General features: G+C 32.5%; 1 protein-coding gene across 2 annotated transcripts in view; it reads left to right on the forward strand.

Moving 5' to 3' along the window:
• Positions 1-2,301: 2,301 nt before the first annotated feature.
• The window catches only part of LOC143065376 (serine/threonine-protein kinase 31-like), a 41,104-nt gene continuing 26,339 nt past the window's right edge, over positions 2,302-17,066 (forward strand). Inside the window, exons 1-8 of one of the 2 annotated variants that reach the window (XM_076238915.1) lie at positions 2,302-2,392; positions 5,067-5,152; positions 5,548-5,652; positions 5,989-6,068; positions 9,708-9,773; positions 13,848-13,894; positions 15,726-15,948; positions 16,877-17,037. In XM_076238915.1, coding sequence (XP_076095030.1) covers positions 2,330-2,392; positions 5,067-5,152; positions 5,548-5,652; positions 5,989-6,068; positions 9,708-9,773; positions 13,848-13,894; positions 15,726-15,948; positions 16,877-17,037 — 831 coding nt within the window. In that variant the 5' untranslated portion in view covers positions 2,302-2,329. The remainder of the gene's footprint in view (positions 2,393-5,066; positions 5,153-5,547; positions 5,653-5,988; positions 6,069-9,707; positions 9,774-13,847; positions 13,895-15,725; positions 15,949-16,876; positions 17,038-17,066) is intronic. The other variant, XM_076238924.1, reaches the window with a different exon arrangement.

Consider the following 17,066-nt stretch of genomic DNA (forward strand, 5'->3'; position numbering starts at 1 on the left):
CTAGAGTATTTCCATGTAATCTAGCCCCATTTCAAAAGAAAACCTTATGCATTTCTCCATTCTGTCACTTTAAAAATGAGACATTGAAGCCCCGTACCATGTGTAAGGTCAAAGAATTTAACGCACACTATATTATGTTGTGCGCACAATATGTTTAAGTTGTGCGCACAATATATTTAACTTGTGCGCACAATATATTTAAGTTGTGCGCACAATATATTTAAATTGTGCGCACAATATATTTAAATTGTGCGCACAATATATTATTTTGTGCGCACAATTTATTTAAGTTGTGCGCACAATATATTTTTTGTTCTTTGCATGTCCCTAGCGGGGCTCCGTGCCGTACTATACAACACATAATACACATGCAATAAATTTCACAGCACAAAAAAAAACTGAAGCACCAAAAGCAGGTATTAAAGCTAACTTATTTGAAGCATATAAGTGTGAACTAGGCATAAAACCTGGCAAAATGCATAGCATAAAAATATTTGAAAAACGGGGTATGATCTAGATGGTAAATGAATTTGCATAATATATTAACTAAAAGTCTGCACAAACTGTGCACTTACAGTCATTTCAATTCCATGATTTTTGAACTGACTAAAACTAGTATTTTTTTCTAAAATCATCAGGTAGATCATTCCATAAAACAGCTGTGTATTTAAAAGAGTTCTTACTATAGGTTGATGTTCGGACCCTAGGTATATCTACAAATATATTTACAATCTTTCAATACAACTTAATCATGTAAGCATGGTGGTGACAATTTATACAAGATGTTTAAACACTCAATAGCCATGTTACGCATACATCTTATTTTCAATGATGGAACCTTTGCTCGTAAAAGTAGTACATCATATGAACTAACATAGTCTTCATATATAAATCGTAAAGCCCTTTCCTGATTTTTTTTCCAATTTGGTGGTGTTATTTTTGTTGCAGAAATGCCATGCCAAAGGACAAAAATTAAAATTAGATGAAAGAAATGTGTGGAAAATGGTCAATTTATTCAATTTAGTAAGGTAGCAGCCAATGCGCTTTAAAACATTCACTTGTTGGGATGCTTTACGACAAATATTTTAATGTGGTGATTAAAATTAATTTGATATATATATAGTCAATATCAATACCTAAAAGTTTGACAATCTCATCACAGGATATTTTTGCTGACTGTATATTAAAAACAGACTTTTTTGCAAATGTTTTATTTCTAACTGCAATGGCTTGGAATTTATCAAGATTTGCCTGCATACAATTAAAACTAAACAGTCAAGTAAAACAGCACTTTTTCTTTCAAGTGTATATAATAATTTTTCAAAATTGTTGTCAGCATACGACAGAGTATTATCATCGGCATAACTATGCAGGGTACCATGTTCAATAACATAGAATATGTCATTTATAAAAATATTAAATAATAGGGGCCCCAGGATTGAGCCTTGGAGTACCCCTTTCTGGATGTCAGCCCAACTGCTGAGTACTCCCTGAAGTTTGATTTGTTGCCTACGCGATCTGTAAGATAATTTTGAAGTAATTTCACTGATTTAGAAGAAAGACCGTAGGCAGATAATTTACTAAAAAGAATATCGTGTGGTCAACAGTCAAAAGCTTTCGAAAGATCCATTAGAATAGCTGCCACATACAGCCCGTAACAGAGTAGTGATCGAATTCGCGTTTCTTTACCATCAGAATTAGTTACGTTATCGACAAACTTATTTCAGAAGTGACATAATTTAATTTTCTTCATCGACAAAATATTTCATGTCCAACGTGTAACCTTTCATTGTTTAAGTCGAAGTTTTTTTTAACACAGTAAAACAGAATATTATATGTGAATGGTTAGGAAACCCGTTTCCCCTACATGTTTTAAAAGTCAAAGAAAAATGTTTTCCCTGATACAAACGTTTTAATGTGTTTATATACGATTTTATTTTCAATTTATCATATAAATACAAGATAATTTATTAACCGATCATGGTACCCAAAATTAGAGCTATACAATCAACTTTATGAATTAAAAAATATGGAACAGTAAATGATTGATGATAAATTAGCATGATCCATCAGAAAGTATGATTTAGACTCTGGCTAAAATTTAAAAAGAAAACATGTATACAAATTTACAAACATAATTACTCCTTATCTTTTTTTTCCAAATGTCGATTAATTGATTCTAATTAATTAAACAATGTAGATTCTTGTTTGCATTATGCTGACAAATTGCTCAAATGCGGATATAAATAACCACAAAATTAATTAGGTTGGCCTATTGCAACAGAGGATGTAGATGGCACTATCATCACTGACAACCACGTGGGTGAAAATGGCGAACAAAATCATAACTTACGATGTTTGGATTGGAAACCTTCCTTTGTCAGCAGACGAAGTAAATTATAATGCCAAACTAAACAGTAGCAATAGAGGAATTGACAAATTTAACATTTTCCATAAATGTCATCGCATATACTTTCGGTTTCAATAAAATAATGGTCAATGTTTACAAATAGAATATTTTCCCGCGGTTTATTTGGAAAGTCCATGAAGCTACATATCAACATTTTATACAGTTTAAGCATGCACGTCTTAATTGAATGCACTTACATGTATAATATCATACTATTTAGCTCTTTAGGCTTTTAGACAACTACGATATGATTGAAGACATGCACGAAACACCTAGGTAGTGACCTAGCTGGTCCAGATTATCCACTTTTTGAGTTGAAAAGTGGATTATCTAGACTTAGAAAGGTCATTGATCATTGTCAGGCACACAAAAATGTAGAAAAAACTTGTTTATTTATTAGTGTTTATAGGAACAGATGTCTGGAAAAGAACTAAATACAGCGAAAATTAAGCACAATCAAATCCTGTTTTGAATGGACATTGCTTTCTGTCTCTATATTGCAAAACAAAAAGAAAAGAAATGTGCATTATAGGTACAGAAGAATTTGGTTTAGCATACAAGCTATTTGGAAATCTGTCCCTGTTGACCCAGATAATCTGCATGGCTCGGTCCTACTAAAAAGCGCCTGTGAGTGCCCGAAGAAGGAAAATTAGCGCCCAGAGAAGAAAATTAGTGCCCGGGGGGAGGAAATATTAATATTTTATAACAATGTTTTTTTTCCTTAAACAATAACTAATCATTGCTTATTTTGTCCTTAATATAAATGGGGATATGTACGATGCTACATCTAAAGTGTTGTTGTACTTTAACATTTTAGATTTCAAAATTGTATATAAGTAAGTAAATAAATATAAATAAAAGTCTATAGAAGAATCATGAAAGACAATGTCTTCGATCAAAATGTATAATTTATTACTAAAAATAATCGGTGCCTGAGGTCTAATATTTCGCAACTGCATGGTGAACACATTTTTATACAGATGCTGAGATAGATTTATTATATCTTTTTATAAAACTAAAACCGTTTCAATTGCTATGGTTAATTTTGATTAAGTTAATATTTGTCTGTGAAATTTGAGTTGTCTTATACATTTTTCATTTTGATATCGTTTTTGAAAATCATGTCTTTTGATGTCTTACATGTTATAAATCTTCCGCATAAACTGTGATCCATTATTATCAGTCTTTCGAAATAGTATTTATTACAAATGTCTATTATCTGAATTTGCAAATTACTTGTCTAAAATAAAATAAAAATCAATGTCCATAACTTAACAAAGTTGTCTCATGCCAATAAATATCTATATATTTTCCCCGCGCTTTTTCTCTTCCCCAGGCGCTTTTTCTTCACCCGGGCGCATTTTAGTAGGACCTGCATGGCTTAAACAATTGACGTCCTACAACAATCACTTTTCCATTGTGGCATCACATATTTTGTAATTTATGACATACAAAATTGAACAGGATCCTTTGTGATGTCCAGTAATGGCAGACAAATAGTGATGAGGTTATTTTGGGCTAAGAGTGATGGGGGGATCATTGGTCAATTGTTTGTAAGCTTTACATGTGAAAGTCAAATTAAAAAGTGAAAAGAAATAACACAGGACACTTGAAATAACAAGCATTTCAATGATCAGCTGGATACAGGAAACAGAAAAAAACAATAAGCGGGATACAGGAAATGGGACATAACAGTATAGAGGAAATTACATTTAAACAATATTTGGGATCCGGTGTCAGATCCTCCCAATGAGACCCCTTAGCAGTCTTGCATACACTGATAGGACTGCCTCTTTCATTTAACCCAATTTATTTTCTTTACTAAAGATTTACACTTCTGCTTTTGACAAGATGCGTAATATCACTTTGTGAATATATATTTGTCCTGCCTAACAGAAGTTCCCCTGGGATCTTTGTATCAAACAATGTCATACTATATGTTCCTGTTGGAACAAATATTTATTTCTCTTATTTCTTTAAGAAAATATACTGTAATATTCAATTTGGTCCAATGGAAATAATATAACAACGGTTAATATGTATTATAAAATGTGGAGAAAAAACCCCCAAAAAACATCAGTTATTTGATTTTTACAGATGTGTTATTTAGGTACTTCGGTATTTAAGTAAAATTACAATTGGATACTATCATTATCCTTGTTGGAAAAGTATACTAATATAAATACTGGTTTGTTGCACTCCAGGGAACAATAAAAAGTAATGGAAAACAATGTGTCTATAAAATCACAATTGCAAACATTTCCAGCTGTATAATCCAGTTTGAATTCATGTATATTGCAAGGCAAAAACCGTTATAGGTAATGGCTAAGTATTTAATACTATGAAACATGTGTCTATAGAGTTTATTTAAAAAGAAAATCTTTTATTTTAATCCAAATCTTCTTTAATGTACTGCGATTAAATAAGTGTCTTCCTGTAATCTTATTTTCATTCTGCTTCTCTGTAATGAGACCGAGTGAACTATTTTATGACACTTGTTATAAATTCAGCAATCACACAACTGATTATTTTTGTAGCAAATGCCTTATTCATTTATTGTTTTGTAATATATTCTTTAGATTTTTCTTTAGACTTATTTATTAAAAAAGTTGAAAAACTGTTTATATAAAACTGCTGTAACATCAATGTTTTTCAGAAAAATGTTGGAAAAGTTTTCTCAAGATTTGGAGAAACAGCTTCCATGTTCATCAGAATTTCTAAAACAGGAGATTATAAATATGGGTATGTTAAGCACTAAAAACAAGTATATCAACTCTATTATGTGCAGGGTTCAGATGTCATATGCATGGATTCATCCTTTCACATTCACGACATTCATAATCTTCATGGATTTCTTGGGTAAATGTGAATTTAAACCAAGAATTTAAATGTTAAATGAACTATACATTTTCTGTATACTTATATGCAAACGTTCAAAAGCATGACATAAAAATCCATGAAAATGCATTATTTACACAATCCAATAAAAATCTACTAGACGAATCCTTAGTAGCTATAACAGAATTCATGGTTCACCTAAGACCAACAATTTTTAATAAGTATATAAATATACACAAACAGTTTGGCTGTGAGTCGGTCATTTACAACCTTATATTTCTTTTAATCTTTTATAAAAGGTTTGTCAAGTATTTCTCTGAAGGAGATGCTGACAAGGCAGTGTCAGAAATTGATGGTAAAGAAGTTGATGGCAAGATAATATCAGTAAAGAGAGACTTTAAACAGTAAGTGAAATAGAAGTGATATTTGAAATGAAACTGAAAATTTTAAATGACAGTGATTTAATATATATTTCATGAACTAGGGATATAACACCTGCATGGCTTGACAAAGGTGATGAAACTATATATAGCATTTTTGGTGAAATTATTTTTTTCATTGTTTTTTTGCTGTTGTTGAGTAAAGTCAAAAGAGGGTCACATTTCCAGTTGTCTATATATTTGAGAAACACTTATGAAAGTTATAAAATCAGAAATATTGTATAAACAATATTGTCTTCATCAGAAAGAAATACTTTTTTTAAGTTAATACAATATTATGCTTCAATGTTATGATTTCAGGGTTGGCAAAGAATCTGACGAGAAAGAGAAACCAAGGAATAAAAGGAATATACAGAAGCCTATGAAGAAACCAGATTTAGGTGAAAATTAGTTGATACTGTGGGAAAACAATTATCTGTGCACACACAATTGTTCTTATTTTGTTTTTTGGGAAATTATAATGTCTTAATATAACAATAACTATATTGGAGTGTTTTAATTTTCACTATCACATTTCAAAATAGCAAATTTCACTATCACATTTCAAAATAGCAAATTTCACTATCACATTTCAAAATAGCAAATTTCATTTTACATACTGTAAATTTAAAGATTATTGTGATGTTTTTTATTATAGCGAAAAATGCAACAAGGTTATAATCACACTAATTAAAACTCCCTTTTTGAATTTTTTTATATGAATCTAAAAGGATTTTTCAGAATATCGCTAAAAATGAAGTTTCATTTTAGTCAAAAAGGACAAAATCGCAATAAAAAGTGCAAGCAAAAATTTCTGAATTTACAGTATTGCGTTTTTGGTTTTGTAAAGTTTAAGTTTTGATACTTTTTCTTATTATCCATTTTTACTGGTAATATTGCCCCTACATGGACAGACGTCACTGTTGTCTTGGTATGAGGAATGAGACTAACTGTCAATTCAAACAATTTTTTGATAGTTTCATTATTGCACTCCATGGCTTCTTCCACAATTTAGAATTTGCTGTCACAGCATAGCCAGTGAAAGTGGGGTTAAACACTAATAATGAATGATATACATTTTTGTTCATTAAAAAAATGCAATAATTGGATGACAACTATCCTGTTGAATACAATAAAAAATCAATCAATCTCTTGAGTGAAATACAAATGAGGTTTAGAAAATTAATTTGATTTTAATGCTTACTAGTGATAGCAAGTAAAAAATACTTTAAAAAAAGGACCTGTACTATGATAATGTTTGTTTTCCCCTAAAAAAATCTTGGAATGAATTTTACATACATATTTCAGTTTTCCTTTATACAGGATTTCTAAACTTTGTTAATATTTATATTGTTGAGGTGTTAAATTTGAACCTATGTATTGATAATCTAATATTTATATTCTTATTATACGACCGCAAAAATTTTAATTTTTCGTCGTATATTGCTATCACGTTGGTGTCGTCGTCGTCTTGCATCGTCGTCGTCGTCCGAATACTTTTAGTTTTCACACTCTTACTTTAGTAAAAGTGAATAGAAATCGATGAAATTTTGACACAAGGTTTATGACCACAAAAGGAAGGTTGGGATTGATTTTGGGAGTTTTGGTCCCAACATTTTAGGAATTAGGGGCCAATAAGGGCCCAAATAAGCATTTTCTTTGTTTTCGCACTATAACTTTAGTTTAAGTGAATAGAAATCTATGAAATTTTGACACAAGGTTTATGACCACAAAAGGAAGGTTGGGATTAAAATCAGTGAAATTTAAACACAAGGTTTATGACCACAAAAGGAAGGTTGGGATTGATTTTGGGAGTTGAGGTCCCGACAGTTTAGGAATTAGGGGCCAAAAAGGGGCCCAAATAAGCATTATTCGTGGTTTTCGCACCATAACTTAAGTATAAGTAAATAGAAATCTATGAAATTTAAACACAAGGTTTATGACCATAAAAGGAAAGTTGGGTTTGATTTTGGGAGTTTTGGTCCCAACAGTTTAGGAATAAGGGGCCCAAAGGGTCCAAAATTGAACTTTATTTGATTTCATCAACAATTGAATAATTGGGGTTCTTTGATATGCTAAATCTAACTGTGTATGTAGATTCTTAAGTTTTGGTCTCGTTTTCAAATTGGTCTACATTAAGGTCCAAAGGGTCCAAAATTAAACTTAGTTTGATTTTAACAAAAATTGAATCCTTGGGGTTCTTTAATATGTTGAATCTAAAAATGTACTTAGATTTTTTATTATTGGCCCAGTTTTCAAGTTGGTCCAAATTGGGGTCCAAAATTAAACTTTGTTTGATTTCATCAAAAATTGAATAATTGGGGTTCTTTGATATGCCAAATCTAACTGTGTATGTAGATTCTTAATTTTTGGTCCCTTTTTCAAATTGGTCTACATTAAAGTCCAAAGGGTCCAAAATTAAACTAAATTTGATTTTAACAAAAATTGAATTCTTGGGCTTTTTTGATATGCTGAATCTAAACATGTACTTAGATTTTTGTTTATGGGCCCAGTTTTCAAGTTGGTTCAAATCAGGATCCAAAATTATTATATTAAGGATGTACTTAGGTGAGGTTAGGTAAAAATTAAGAAATTAAGAAATTAAAATTGATACTATAAGCTGGTAGAGCATCTATTAAGGATAAAGATAAGCTAAAAATATTGATAGGTCATGGACCTCCTTTTCGAGATATTTGAGATTTAAAATACGGCGGGAAATACTGACTCGGACTTTTACCTTATATAAGCATTGGTACTATTTGGGTCTCAAAACAAAAGAAAGAAAATTAAGAATCTTCTAAAATTTTAGTAAATGACCTTTCATGAGCTATTAAGTCTTATATGAAAAAATAAAGGGGTGTTATGGGGCAAAATATTTTACATTGTATTGTATGGAAAAGCACCAAGGAGTCCGAACATTTAACACAAATTCCAAAACCTCACCTAAGTACATCCTTAAGTATTGTGCAATAGCAAGAAATTTTCAATTGCACAGTATTCAGCAATAGCAAGAAATCTTCAATTGCACAGTATTGTGCAATAGCAAGAAATTTTCAATTGCTCAGTATTGCGCAATAGCAAGAAATCTTCAATTGCACAGTATTGTGCAATAGCAAATATTTTCAATTACATAGTATTGCGCAATTAGCCAGAAATATCTAATTGCACAATATTGTGCAATAGCAAGAAATTTTCAATTGATTGGAGTTATCTTTCTTTGTCCAGAATAGTAGTTGAGTCAACTTAAATCATTGTTTTATACAATATACAATGTATATTCACTTTTACTACCAACTGATAAATTAAAACAATCTTTACCATTCAGTGATAACAAGCACCTTTTGTTACATTTTAATATTTTATGATGTATTTAAATGAGTAGTTATTGTTGCAAACTCCATTAGAAATTTGAATTGAGATCAGTTTTGGAAAAAGGGAAAGGGGGATGTGAAAAAAAAAAGGGGGGTTAAAATTTTTCTCATTTCAGATTTCATAAATAAAAAGAAAATTTCTTCAAACATTTTTTTGAGAGGATTAATATTCAACAGCATAGTGAATTGCTCAAAGGCAAAAAAAAGATTTTAAGTTCATTAGACCACATTCATTCTGTGTCAGAAACCTATGCTGTGTCAACTATTTAATCACAATCCAAATTTAGAGCTGTATCCAGCTTGAATGTTGTGTCCATACTTGCCCCAACCGTTCAGGGTTCAACCTCTGTGGTCGTATAAAGCTGCGCTCTGCGGAGCATCTGGTTAACTATAAAAAAAAAAAACCTGGTGAATATTAAGAAGCTTTCATAACTAACTGTTTGTATAATGCTTTGAGTCCATTGTATTCTGTAGTTGCTATGACCTATTTTGTTGATTCATTGTACTTTTCATACTCTGGGCTTTGTATATGTTGAAAGTTCATTCAATGTAGAAAGGCTTATCTGGAGTTACAATCATGACATTTTGTTGATGAGAATGACAAACAATTCATATATTGTGTTTACTGATTTAATGAATACTGATTTACCCTTATAATTTTGATTCTAGATAAGTTGCAAAACCTTTTAAATTATTTGAGTGAGGGTAGCCCTAGTTCCCAAGTATCACAAGCAGGTAAAAACTAGTATGATAGTATAGGTATATCTTTATGTGATTTTTATGGAAATAAAAAAAGTTGTCTGATTTACAGTTCTGTGAATTTTGAAAGCAGTGTGAACAGATTTGATAGGTTTATAGTATAACAATAAGGAGAAGTAGTATTATTGTATAATTGCCAATTAGACTTCTATTTGCAAAAGACTAAATGACAACAATTTAAGCATCCCAAATAAAAGTTATGTGATTTTATCTATTTCGTACTATTTTAACATCTATTGTCCGACTCTGATGTAAGGTTGCTATTGCCCCGCAAAAATTGTTATTTTTTTAAACCCCATAACAGAAGGTATTTTTAGCTCACCTGGCCCAAAGGGCCAAGTGAGCTTTTCCCATCACTTGGCGTCCATCGTCCGTCGTCTGTCGTCCGTCGTCTGTCGTCCGTCGTCGTCCGGCGTCGTTAACTTTTACAAAAATCTTCTCCTCTGAAACTACTGGGCCAAATTACACCAAACTTGGCCAAAATCATCATTGGGGTATCTAGTTTAAAAAATGTGTCCGGTGACCCGGCCAACCATCCAAGATGGCCGCCATGGCTAAAAATAGAACATAGGGGTAAAATGCAGTTTTTGGCTTATAACTCAAAAACCAAAGCATTTAGAGCAAATCTGACATGGGGTAAACTTGTGTAACAGATCAAGATCTATCTGCCCTGAAATTTTCAGATAAATCGGATAACCTGTTGTTGGGTTGCTGCCCCTGAATTAGTAATTTTCAGGAAATTTTGCTGTTTTTGGTTATTATCTTGAATAGTATTATAGATAGAGATAAACTGTAAACAGCAATAATGTTCAGCAAAGTAATATTTACAAATAAGTCAACATGACCGAAATGGTCAGTTGACCCCTTTAGGAGTTATTGCCCTTTATAGTCAATTTTTAACCATTTTTCGTAAATCTTAGTAATCTTTTACAAAAATCTTCTCCAGTGATTTTCCTGGTGTTTAGGGGAAGGGTCCTGGGGCCCATGCAATTGGGAAAAAAATTATGGTTTGGGAAAAATATGATTGGTCTTTACGACGGCGGGGACACGGCGTAAGCCGTGTGCGCCTTGCTAGGGGGGTTTGGGGGCATGCCCCCCCCAAGAAAATTTTGAAAATTAGGTGCAAAATCCTGCATTCTGAGAAGGATTAACTGCATGAATTGCCTACAAAATAAGCTATCTTTTTAAGGAAAAGGATTAAAAATAAAAGTTGAATGTGTCTGAGGACACATTTGCATGCACTCAAGCTTTGCAACTTTACTCTTGAAAGGTAAAATTCAACCTATCCCTTCTGATTCTATTTATAATGATGAGAATCTATAGAAATTCTAAAAAGACACATTTGAAATCTGAAGCATTTATTTTTTAGTTTTATTTAAAATTCCAAGTTTTCCTTCATGTTTATTTTTAAACATGTCAACTAGTTGTTCCAGTTCTGTATCTGAGAGTCGGTCTTTTCCTTCTTTCACTTGTTTCATCAGAAGGAAGTAGAAACGACTTTTTGAATCCAAAAGCTTCCAGCTTCCGGCATTTACTACCGTCCGCCGCCTTTAGCTTCTTTGTGTAATATTTGGAATTATGAGACATGATCTACGTTCATTTTGTTTACATTATGTCTCATTTTTTTGCTTTGTCATTGAATTATTCATTCGGATGTTTCAAGCGCAAACGTGACCAGAATATCGTAGATTGCAATGCAATCCAAAAAAGATTGCAAACCAATCATCGTCTTAAGTGAACGATAATGATAACTCCCGAAATACCCCGAACGCTCAGAGATTTGTCAACAAAATAATACACGATACGGAGATACGACAATAACAAAATCTCGCGACGATGTCCATATACGATTGGGAATTTTAGAGCTGAAAATTGGGAAAAAAAGAGCATATTTCTCTTTGGGAATGGGGCCGAAATTCGGCCCCAAAATGAGAGTTGGAAAATCACTGTTCTCCTCTGAAACTACTTGGCCAAATCAATCCAAACTTGGCCACAACCATCTTTTGGGTATGTAGTTTGAAAAATGTGTCCAGTGACCCAGCCATCCAATCAAGATGGCCGCCATGGCTAAAAATAGAACCTTGGGTAAAATGCAGTTTTTGGCTTATAACTCAAAAACCAAAGCATTTAGAGTAAATCTGACATGAGGTAAATTTGTTAATCAGGTCAAGATCTACCTGCCCTGAAATTTTCAGATGAATTGGACAACCCGGTTTTGGGTTGCTGCCCCAGAATAAGTAATTTTAATGAAATTTTGCTGTTTTTGGTTATTATCTTGAATATTATTATAGATAGAGATAAACTGTACACAGCAACAATGTTCAGCAAAAAAAGATTTACAAATAAGTCAACATGACCGAAATGGTCAGTTGACCCCTTTAGGAGTTATTGCCCTTAATAGTCAATTTTTAACCATTTTTCTTAAATCTTAGTAATCTTTTACAAAAATCTTCTCCTCTGAAACTACTTGGCCAAATCAATCCAAACTTGGCCACAACCATCTTTTGGGTATGTAGTTTGAAAAATGTGTCCAGTGACCCAGCCATCCAATCAAGATGGCCACCATGGCTAAAAATAGAACCTTGGGTAAAATGCAGTTTTTGGCTTATAACTCAAAAACCAAAGCATTTAGAGTAAATCTGACATGAGGTAAATTTGTTTATCAGGTCAAGATCTACCTGCCCTGAAATTTTCAGATGAATTGGACAACCCGGTTTTGGGTTGCTGCCCCAGAATAAGTAATTTTAATGAAATTTTGCTGTTTTTGGTTATTATCTTGAATATTATTATAGATAGAGATAAACTGTAAACAGCAATAATGTTCAGCAAAAAAAGATTTACAAATAAGTCAACATGACCGAAATGGTCAGTTGACCCCTTTAGGAGTTATTGCCCTTAATAGTCAATTTTTAACCATTTTTCGTAAATCTTCGTAATCTTTTACATCTTCTCCTCTGAAACTACTTGGCCAAATTACACCAAACTTGGCCAAAATCATCATTGGGGTATCTTGTTTAAAAAATGTGTCCGGTGACCCGGCCAACCATCCAAGATGGCCGCCATGGCTAAAAATAGAACATAGGGGTAAAATGCAGTTTTGGGCTTATAACTCAAAAACCAAAGCATTTAGAGCAAATCTGACAAGGGGTAAAATTGTGTAACAGGTCAAGATCTATTTGCCCTGAAATTTTCAGATAAATCGGATAACCTGTTGTTGGGTTGCTGCCCCTGAATTAGTAATTTTAAGGAAATTTTGCTGCTTTTGGTTATTATCTTGAATATTGTTGTAGATAGAGATAACTTGTAAAGAGCAATAATGTTCAGCTAAGTAAGATCTAGAAATAAGTCAACATGACCAAAATCGTCAGTTGACCCCTTAAGGAGTTGTTGCCCATTTTATTCAATTTTTAACAATTTTCACTAATTTGGTAAATTTTTGTAAATTTTTACAAAATATTTTTCACTGTATCTAAAGGTCCAAGTTTATTATAGATAGAGAAAATTCTAAGTACCAAGAATGTTCAGTAAAGTAAGATCTACAAACACATCACTATCAGCAAAACACAATTTTGTCATGAATCCATCTGTGTCCTTTGTTTAATATGCACATAGACCAAGGTGAGCGACACAGGCTCTTTAGAGCCTCTAGTTGTATATATGATTATTAATTCATAAAGTATTCTGTGGAATTACATCACCAAGCATCTTTAGTAATACAAATAGTACATTCTTTTCAAAAGATCATTATTCTATATTTTTAATTTTATACCGACTTACTGTGAGGGCTGTTCCAAAATTGATGGTGTGAACTAAAAATTAGTGAGTAATTAATTGGTGGTTGCTTAATAAGTAAAATGAAAATTTAATTTAATGGGTGGTTATGGATAAAAACAAAAGTGCAGCCAATGCTCTCCATGCATTTAATTCTGGAACAGCTCTTAGATAATTATTGCTCATATTTATTTCTGAAGGTTTCAAGCCTTTAGTTTATAATTAACTTTCTTAGATAATATGTAGAATAATTTCTGTTATATATAATTCTTTTTACAGTTCCAGATTTAGTCCAGAGTATGCCACCAACACAATCCAGGAAAGAGGTATTTAAAAATTTAAAAAAAATATTTGACAACCCAGAAATTTCATTGTTTTGTAAAATGTTGTGTAAAGGAACCCAGAGAAGTATCAAACCCACACCTTCTCCACAAAGAAGTTAATCATAACATAAAGAAGTATCATACCCACACCTTCTCCACAAAGAAGTATCAAACCCACACCTTCTCCACAAAGAAGTTAATCATAAGATATAGAGTATCAAACCCACACCTTCTCCACAAAGAAGTTAGTCATAAGATATAGAATATCAAACCCACACCTCCACAAAGAAGTTAATCATAACATAAAGAAGTATCATACCCACACCTTCTCCACAAAGAAGTATCAAACCCACACCTTCTCCACAAAGAAGTTAATCATAAGATATAGAGTATCAAACCCACACCTTCTCCACAAAGAAGTTAGTCATAAGATATAGAGTATCAAACCCACACCTTCTCCACAAAGAAGTTAATCATAAGCAGCATTTAGAACTTTTTCATGCCCCATTTATGGACATTATTTTTTCTGGTTTGTGCGTCCTTCCATCTGTCCTGCTTCAGGTTAAAGTTAATGGTCAAGGTAGTTTTTGATGAAGTTTAAGTCCAATCAACTTGAAACTTAGTACACATATTCCCTATGATACGAATTTTCTAATTGTAATGCCAAATTAGAGTTGACTTCAATTTCACGGTCCACTACACACAGCAAATGATGGTGCAATTGTGGCATTTGTGTACTATGGACACACTCTTGTTTTATATATACCTTGCTATATTATCTAAATGATTGTCCCAGTGTTTTAATATTCCCTGATTTTACAATTAAAGTGTCGTGTAATTTTCTCAATTATTATTATTACTTATAGGACAACTGTATTACATTTTGGTCAGACAGTATTTACCTGACCTTGAACTCATTTCAAATATCAGTGATCAAAGTTAAGTTTAATGTTGATGTCGGTATCTTTTAAAATACTTAGGCAACCATATTTTGTTCTTTGAAGGCTGTTAAAAAACACCCGTCCAAGCCAACCAAACCTGTAATTTTTATGCCCCACCTACGATAGTAGAGGGGCTTTATGTTTTCTGGTCTGTGGCTCCGTTCGTTTGTTCGTCCGTCCGTTTGTTCGTTCGTCCGTCCGTCCGTTCGTCTGTGCGTCCGTTCAGGTTAAAGTTTTTGGTCAAGGTAGTTTTTGATGAAGCTGAAGTCCAATCAACTTGAAACTTAGAACACTTGTTGCCTATGATATGATCTTTCTAATTTTAAAGCCAAATTAGACTTTTGACCCCAATTTCATGGTCCACTGAACATAGAAAATGAAAGTGGGAGTTTCAGGTTAAAGTTTTTGGTCAAGGTAGTTTTTGATGAAGTTGTATTCCAATCAACTTGAAACTTAGTACACTTGTTGCTTATGATATGATCTTTCTAATTTTAAAGCCAAATTAGACATTTGACCCCAATTTCACGGTCCTTTGAACATAGAAAATGAAAGTGGGAGTTTCAGGTTAAAGTTTTTGGTCAAGGTAGTTTTTGATGAAATTGAAGTCCAATCAACTTGAAACTTAGTACATATGTTCTCTATAGTATAATCTTTCTAATTTAATGCCAAATTAGATTATTACCCAATTTCACGGTCCATGGAAAATAGAAAAGGATAGTGCGAGTGGGGCATCCGTGTACTTTGGACACATTCTTGTTATAAAGAAAACCCTGACCACATTTGCGTGGAAGGTCTAAAGGTTAAAAGAATACTTGTAAGATGTTTGATAATTTATTGTTTTAGGGTTATTGACAGCAGTTGTTAAAAAGTTATATTAATGTACTATGTTTTAGAGAGAAAATGTGTTGATCACACATTGTGAGAGCCCAATAACTGTATGGATACAAACAGTCACTGACGAAAATACACAGAAACTGATGGATCTTTGTGAACAGTTATCTGCCCTTTGTCCAGCTGCTGCCAAACTGTCTGGACCTGTTGTTCAAGGAAAGATTTACGCCACTTTGTTCTCAGAAGATGGTCAATGGTATAGATGTCAGATTAGACAGTCATTAGGTAAGCTTGTGGTCTCATGGTAGGGCGTTTATATATTCTATCTATTCTTACTGTCTTAAGATCAGAAGGTCATAGATTCTATCTATTCTCACTGTTAAGAGGCCGTGCCAATAATCATTGAGCTTCGTACTCAAAATATTTGAGCTAGAATGTGAAAAATCACACTTTTGGTTTATTCCTATTTAGATCTGATAACCCATGTTTTTGTCCTGAATTATTGTTACATTTTTCACTGGACTTTAAACATCAAGCAATCCATCTATCAATTATTGATAGCTTAATGTTTTTCAAGTTTAGGTAAACATATTGAGTAACAATAGTTCGCTTTATAAAGGTACCATACTGTGATTCATTTATCAATGTACCTATAAAAAGACTTCTGCCTATGGCCAACACATTAGGGTTTCAGACCAGGCTTTTTTTACATGCTAAATGACATATTCATGCAGTTTTCTAATAAGAGAGGTCAAAGTTTGCATTACAGTGGAAATTGATACGTAGAAAATAAATCTATATAAAGTTTCAATTTAACTTTTTCTGTCTTTTGCTCGTGATCTGCAGTCCTTTTCTGTTTTCAATTTGGGCACCCATCTTGCTATAAAAACAGGGCCAGCTATTTTGAAAGAGGTTTCCTTAAGTTTTAGAAGCAAATTTTGATTCAATTTTTATGAACAAATCGTTTGCACTAAAAGATTGACCCATTTGGTTTTAGTGAATACCAAAAATAGAATAATGGAAATACATTAGTTATTCCAACTTTGTGATCTACAACAAGTAACAGCTACCTCATATAGCCGTCAGTGGTTACTATAAATCAATAGATATATTATAAATATTTTCATATTTGGAGTGAACAATATTCATAGAGAAAACTTTTACTAGTATTTGTAAACATTAATTTTAATGATTTTGAATTTGTATTTTCCAGGTTCTGACACTATTAAGGTACAATACATAGACTATGGTAATACAGAGGAGGTCAAAGCTGACCACTTGGTGGAGATTCCACCATCCCTGGCATCAGTCAAACCACTGGCTACCAAACTTATCCTTCACAATTGTTATGCCCATGATCTGTCTGATCAAAATGTAAGTTACGTTAATGAAATATAGCTTTA

The sequence above is a fragment of the Mytilus galloprovincialis genome, chromosome 1 (assembly GCF_965363235.1).
Source record: "Mytilus galloprovincialis chromosome 1, xbMytGall1.hap1.1, whole genome shotgun sequence".
In the NCBI taxonomy this organism is placed as follows: Eukaryota; Metazoa; Mollusca; class Bivalvia; order Mytilida; family Mytilidae; genus Mytilus; species Mytilus galloprovincialis.